Raw genomic sequence first — 7,571 nt, 5'->3', positions numbered from 1 at the left:
GAATTATACACTGTCTACTTGTAATATGGATATTTGTAATCATTTTCACAATAATGATTTCATCAAACAAAAAATATGTTCAATTGTTTTAAATCTCATTTATATATTTATTCACTTAACATAAGTCAACTTTTCATGTTCATTAAAATTATATATTTTTTATGTTCATTTATATGTATAAACATGTAATCAATATGTCTTAATTGTACATTAAGGTAATTGGCAAGATCTCTCATATCACACCTTCCAATGCATGTTATTCATTTGTCGAAAGAATAAAAAAATTATAAATGTTTATTGCTTTCAACAAAAAAAACAAGGGATTATGCATGATAAAAAAAAACATGTTGATTGACATAAAAAGAAAGAAAGAAAATTTCATGAAATCTCAAGGGTTTGACTAAGATTATTTGATGTGTATTTTTTTTACTAAAAAATCTTATGAAATCCATTAAAATTCATCCTAAAACATAATTCATTGAAATTTGTATACTTTTGAATACCAAAAGATTTTTTTTTAAAAGTTGTAAAAATCTTAATTGAATACCAACATATTTTGTTGAATTCGTTAAAAAAACTCTAATACTCTTTATTAAATACCACAAGACTTAAGGGGTGTATTAGATTAGGATTTTAAAGGATTTTAAAATACTTTTTATAAAAAAAAAAATCTTGTGATATTCAATCAAGATTTTTAAATATTATAAATTAAATAAGTCTTCTAGTATTCAATTAAGGCTTTTGAGATTTTTTAAGAAAAACAACAAAATTCGGTGATATTCAATTAGATTTTTTTTTACAACTTATAAAAAAAATCCAGTATTAAAAATATTCAAATTTCAATGGATTATTCTTTAAGAATAATTTTTATGGATTTCATAAGATATTTTGGTATAAAACATATATCGGACAATCTCACTCAAACCCTTGAGATTTTTCTAGACTTTATTCTTTCTTTTTCTTACTATAATTTATTTTCTCTCATCACACTTATCTTTTTCTCTCCTTAATATTCTTCAAGATGCATGTGTCATATATATTTATTTTATTCTTTTGTAATAAAAAATATTAAATATACTTCTTCCTTTTGTACTTTTTCATTTGTTTTATGAATTAAATGAATGTTTGTCTTATGTGATAAACTAATCATGTTTTTTTAATACTGTTTATGTTCATCACCTCTTCGATGCAATGTTTTCGTATTTGTCATCCTTAATTTCGACATTTACATAACTCAATGACCCTTCCGTCAATTTTTCACTCTCACCACTCCCTTATAGTATATGTTTATTATTGTATCTCATTTAAACATATAATTAGATTTATCATAAAATAATTGTAGTGATTTTAAGAGAAATCAACGTATAATCTTAAATCTATTGTTCAAATCCAAAAGTAAAAATGATAAAATGTTATTGCAATAAATGTTAGTATAGGAGGACATAAAACAAGAATCAATACAACCATTAAAAGATTAAAAAATACATATTTGTTTTACCTTTTATTTTCAAACCTTGTCATTTCTTATTATTTTTTTACTAACTCTTATAATTTTGAATATATTTTTAAAAATTCACAAAATACTTTCAAATCTTATAAATTTATAAAGTCTATTTGTATCTCTTTAACTTCTTATGATATAAATCCATTAAAATCTAAACCATCATAAAAATATTGTAAAGAAATATGATAAGTTATAATTTTCTTACATAATCTTTAAAATGTACAAGACTTTTTACATTAAAATAATATTTTAAAATCTTAATCCAATATACTTCCTTATTTGTATTATTTTAAAATCTTGATTAAATATTTCATAACTTTTTTTAAAAATTATTTGAAATCTTAATTGAATACACTTTCCTAAGTATCTAAAAAATAATAATAAAATACTAATAAATCATTAGTCGTGATATTAAATTTGAACCAGTTAAATAAAATCTGGAGTTTAAATTATATACATTCAAAAAATATAATTAGAAATGAATACTTATTACTAATGTGGATGGAAAAAAATAATAAAATATATCATAAAAATTATTCTCAAAAAAGTATTTTAGAAGATAAAATACCTATTTTTTAGTAGTACTAAGAAAAATATTCTTCAAGACCCATTACAAGTTGGTATGAAATGGGCCAATGGGGAGTGAGTGATGATTTTTCTTTTCACTTTTTATTTTAATTTATTAGAGTTATTATTTTTTAAAATAATCAAATAATTTCATGTTAAGAAAAAATGAGCCTTTTTTAATTATTATAAAAATATTTATACTTTTATCTACTTTTCATTCATTAAAATAAATAAGGATAATTTTTATTTTCTTTCCTATTTATATCCATCCAAATAATGTTATTTTTATTTCTTTATTTTACTCAAAAAATTTGCGTAAGCGGAGCGTAAAAATAAGAAAATATGCAAGATAAAGAATGAGATAGATAGATAGGGTATGACGTCCATAGATCTAAGCTGGGGAAGGTCGGTCGCCTCCCACACATATATAGTGACTGACTGACTGGATGATGTAAGACAAGAGAGCTACGTTCCGTTACGCTACGTTCCGTTACGCTACGTTCACTCTGTCTGTTGGGCTTTTAGGGTTAGGGTTAGGGTTAGGGTTTTGGTTTGTGGATCTATTGTTGTCGCTGCGATGGATCGCAAGAGGGGAAGGCATGAAGCTGCCTTCAATTTCAATGGCGGCGCCAAGAAATCGAGGCCTGGTTTGTCTTTACTCTTCACTCTTTTTCAGCTAGCTATCTCTTTACTATTTTCTTACATGCTATCAGCTATTACTGTTCCAATCTGCTTTTACTTTTCTATGTTACTTTCCCCTCGTCAACTGTTACTTCTAAGCTCCCAATCAATAGACCAAGAAAAACGCTAGGCCTATATTTCATGTTCTCTTCTACCAATTAGACACACTGTTTCAATATTTCACTTTTAGACAATAATATCTTAAAATTTACGTTCTGTCATTATCTTTTTTATCTCGTGCAACTTGCTCTGAAAAAATGGGCTTAATGTTGGTCAAATAATAACAAGAAATGGTTGTTGGATCTTATCCAAGTTGAATCATAAAAAGATCAATGAAATTTTAACTGAGAGGACTTAATTAATGTTCTGTAACAGAAATGGACTCCTTTCCAACTGGTTTAGGAAGCAAATCGAAGCCATGCACAAAGTTTTTCAGGTTCAAATCTTTAACTTATCTAAAATAAAATCTAATGCTCTTTGATCATGATATATGTATAAGTTTTCTAATTTTTACAAAAATTTCAATACACAATCTCTGCAAGCTTAATCCATATGATTTGACTAATGAATTGGGTAGTTAAAGCTGTGATACAGGTTCTACTTCTAATTACGATAACAAGACTATGAACAGAAAATTGTTGATTCTCAAGAATCATCACTTCTATAAGTGCTTCCTGGGCTATATATAAATGAAAGCAGTTCTATGGGACGCATAACTTGATCTACATACTTGGTTGTATACAATTTTCTACAATCTTTGCAAGAGGTCTGATACAGATCTCTGAAATGACTAGAGCAGTACATGGCTTAAGACATGTTCTATTTCTATCAATAGACTAAATGATAAGTCGAATGATGCTTGAAAGCATTCACAACATACTTCATTCTGATTTGTGTGTTGAACTGGGGAAATTATCTAGTGTTTAAATGATCTCTATGATATAATGATAATAATGTTGTTGCTTATGTTGATTATAATGATTAGCTGATATATACAATGTACAGTTGACTATTATGATTTGTTTTGTATTTTTGTCATCCTGATTGCTACTAAGTTATGTAGAAGTTTTGACATCCTTCTCCTGCTTGATGGTGGGCAAGGCCATGCTATGCTGATGCTGAATTTTATGTTGATAATTTGCAATCTCTTTCACCCTTCTGTGCTAGAAAGTGGCCTCTGCTGATTGGAGCTTAACATATGTTTTCAGTTCCTTTTACAATACATATTCTGTTTCTGTTTCCTTTATAAAAGTAGACCTTTTACGAACGCTTGTAGAATATTAGGATTAAACCTGTGTTTTCTGGCACAAGTTTTGACTTGACTTTGCTGTCTTCCCTTGCTTTGGGTATCTCTCTGACTTGAAACATGGAGAGGTTATGAGTTTGTTCCTGATGGTTTTTCCGTTAATGTTTTCTATAGTTTGAGTCTGAATTGATAAAAGCCTTTGATAATAAAGTGGGTCATCCTTGAACATTTAGTAATTGATCATTTATTTTTATCACTACCGATTTGCACATTATTCTGACAATTACTATACATTGAGGGAGCTGCTGATTTGCAATGATTCACACATTTGGATTTCTGTTCAAATTTATTGTCATTCCTGATTTATTCTGGTGATTATATTTGGATTTCTGATGAAATTGTGCTGGTATTAGTTTTTATGGAAGAATTAGAAATTGTGTTGTTGCTTTCTGCTTTAGAAGACAAATGCGTTCTGTGAGTGTTTGATAACTGTGTCTCACAAGTTACAGCCCTTGCTTCCCTCGATAGTTTACTATTGTATTTGATTTCTGGTAATGTTAACATTGGGATTTGGGAGTGTGATCTCTAACCCTCTATTTGTTTGGGTGGAAATGGAGTGGAAGGAAATAAGGAGGGAGATAGGATAGAAATATCAAATATCTGCCATTTGTTTGAGAGGAGAAATAGGAAGGAGGGAAATTATTTCTGCGGTGCTCTATCACCACTATGCTGATGGTGTCCAAAATCTTGTGAATACTCTCCAATAATTAACATTAAGAGGGGTGTTTTTATGGAGTTGATTTTGGGTAAAAAAGGGTTTCAGCTTATAGAAAACCCTGTCAAAGTTCATATACCTCACTTATCTCCTCTCCTACCTTGCAACTACCGCATGACCCTTGTGCACCCTCCTGCGACCATTATGTGACCCTCCAATCTCTCTCTGGCAACCCATTTAGTGATTTTTTTATTTCTCTCTTGTTTTCATTTTCCCCTTTTTTTTAAATTCAATTTTCTCTTGTAATTCTGTCTCTCATGGTTCTTGTATTCTCATTAATCTATGTTTTCTGTGTTTTTTGTCACTTTATTCATGAGTTTTTTTCTCTCTTTGTTCCATCAGTCTGTCTCTGTTTATTGTCTCTCTAGTCTGAGTCTCTGAGGTCTGTTTTTTGGTCATCTACTGCTAAAGACCCAAACTTATTCACTCCTTTTTTCTCCATCTCTTTGGTTAGCCATGCCATCCTTTGTCACTATCTACTTGTATGTTTGCTTAAGAGATAAGACGTATAACTTTTTTTTGTTTAACATTTCAATTTTTTAGCATTTTTATGTATTTAGTATGAATTATATAAACTGTATAAAAAGAATTAAAAATAGCATTCATCTGGCAATGTGCTATACTGCCATTGTGTTTTTGGGGTCAGCCGTTATGTGCCACTATCTAGGATTGATAACTACTTCCTCTCTCATTTCTGAACTGTTGCTCCTAAGGCAGTCTGGAGTGACCAGGCTTTTTTTGCTGCTGCTGGTTTTTTTTGTTGCTGAATCTGGAGGGAACAGGCTGAATGAATTTATGTTGAAGGAATATCAGATAGTATCATAGTCATATGGCTTTTTTCCCAAGTTACATAGTAAAAGGGATGCAAGTGAAAATTACTTGCAAAGAAGGAAACAGAATTAGGCTATGACTTGGGATATTTTTATCAAATATACTTGACTGTGTTGTATGGATATTTGATTTTCCATTATCTTCTGTTGGTTTTTTTTTTTAGAATTGTTAATGTGTATTATTAATGTACTTGTATTTAGCAATTTGATGTTTGTAGCCTCTCTATGTTTTCTGCTTCTTTTATGAGAAATCAGATTGAGCATTGTTGCTTTGCTGCTGAATACTGAGCAGTATTATTTTAGGCTTGAAGATGATTTATGGTTTCTCTATTATTGTGAATTAAACATACCATGCTGGAATCTGTTTCATATTTTCTCTTCATATAAGAGGTGCTCGAATTTCTCCATTTTAGTTATTTGTACTTAATTATCAATTTATTGTGTAGCCATGCACTATTCTCTTATTTCATCATTAGAATACTTGAACTTCCAAGTGTGCCATCTTATTTGTGATATACTGTATAGGTCTGGACCCATTTTTATTTTGTCATTGGGTATTCAGTATTGTTTGTTACTTTGGTCATCAATCATTGTGATTTGATAAGTTTTAAGTGAATCCTATCTGTATAGTTTTTGGAATCTTATTAGTTGGTTATATGTTAGTCTTATGTCATCTGTTTTCATTTATTATGCAGCACCTCTGGCTGTCCATTTGGTGAAGGATGCCACTTCCTGCATTATGTTCCAGGTGGATTCAAAGCTGTCTCTCAGCTGATCAATGTTGGTAGCAATCCTGTTATTCCTCAAGTTGGTAGAAACCCTGTTCCACCATCCTTCCCAGATGGGTCTTCTCCTCCAGTTGTTAAAACTCGATTGTGCAACAAGTTTAACACAGCCGAAGGTTGCAAATTTGGTGACAAATGTCACTTTGCCCATGGTGAGTGGGAGCTTGGCAGGCCTACAGCCCCATCATATGAAGATCCCCGTGTTATGGGACAGATGCCAAGCAGCAGGGTAGGTGGGCGAGTTGAGCCCCCACATCCAGCTCATGGAGCTGCTGCCAGCTTTGGAGCCTCGGCTACTGCAAAAATCAGTATCAATGCTTCCCTAGCTGGAGCTGTCATTGGAAAAAATGGTGTCAACTCGAAGCAAATATGTCGTGTAACAGGAGCTAAACTTTCCATAAGGGATCATGACACGGATCCTAACCTTAGAAACATCGAGCTTGAAGGCAGTTTTGATCAGATCAAACAAGCCAGTGCCATGGTTCACGAAGTTATTCTAAATGTTAGTTCTGCCTCTGGGCCTCCAATGAAAAGCTTTACTTCGCAGAATTCTGCCCCTGCAAGCAACTTCAAGACTAAGCTGTGTGAAAACTTTGCTAAAGGTTCCTGCACTTTTGGGGAAAGGTGTCACTTCGCACATGGAAATGATGAATTGCGCAAGTCTGGAATGTGATAGCGTTATAATTTTGTTTTAGCGAGGTTTGAATTGTGCAGAATTTTCTAGTTTTTCAATTTTTTTATCAAACAGCTTCTAATTTGCTACATGATAACTGAACTAATGGTGAGTCTTAGCTCAGCTTCTAAAATTCAACGCACATTCAAATTTGAAATTTCCTATTGTCACTTTCTCCCTCTCGCCGTCAACAGCCTTCCTCATTCTACTATTTTATAAAATATATTTGCTTATTTAAATTTCTTTAAAACAATATTTTTACAGCCAGTAATTTTTTTTAAAAGTTTAATAACTTTACAATCAAATATCAAGAGAAAATTTTATGTCTACCTATTACTCACAGGAAACTTTTATTCCCTTGTTACTTTGTTAGAGATGTTAAAATGTTTTCTTGTATCAAACATCGCCTAAGTGTTTTTTTTTTTTTATTTTGTACCCATGAACGCATAATGGAAATAAATAAATGTTTTTTTAAAATATTTATCTTATATATTAAAAGTAAAAGTCATT

The 7,571-nt window shown here is 30.9% G+C and overlaps 1 protein-coding gene across 1 annotated transcript; it reads left to right on the top strand.

The window, feature by feature from the left end:
• Positions 1–2,442: 2,442 nt before the first annotated feature.
• Positions 2,443–7,236, top strand: LOC114372174 (zinc finger CCCH domain-containing protein 14-like). Its single transcript, XM_028329615.1, has 3 exons — positions 2,443–2,718; positions 3,128–3,188; positions 6,299–7,236. Exons 1-3 carry the CDS (start codon positions 2,649–2,651, stop codon positions 7,059–7,061), a joined length of 894 nt encoding a protein of 297 aa, XP_028185416.1. The 5' UTR covers positions 2,443–2,648; the 3' UTR covers positions 7,062–7,236.
• Positions 7,237–7,571: the final 335 nt, after the last annotated feature.

This window comes from Glycine soja, chromosome 10 (assembly GCF_004193775.1).
Source record: "Glycine soja cultivar W05 chromosome 10, ASM419377v2, whole genome shotgun sequence".
NCBI lineage: Eukaryota > Viridiplantae > Streptophyta > Magnoliopsida > Fabales > Fabaceae > Glycine > Glycine soja.
Note: the sequence above shows the minus strand (reverse complement) of the source record. Positions and strands in the feature narration are given on the sequence as shown.

What these genes read in the sequence shown, in the direction of transcription:
- LOC114372174 (XM_028329615.1), top strand. Translation starts at nt 2,649, where the DNA reads ATGGATCGCAAGAGGGGAAGGCATGAAGCTGCCTTCAATTTCAATGGC. An exon ending in CGCCAAGAAATCGAGGCCTG is followed by an intron (nt 2,719 to 3,127) that starts GTTTGTCTTTAC and finishes GTTCTGTAACAG; the next exon opens with AAATGGACTCCTTTCCAACT. An exon ending in CCATGCACAAAGTTTTTCAG is followed by an intron (nt 3,189 to 6,298) that starts GTTCAAATCTTT and finishes TTTATTATGCAG; the next exon opens with CACCTCTGGCTGTCCATTTG.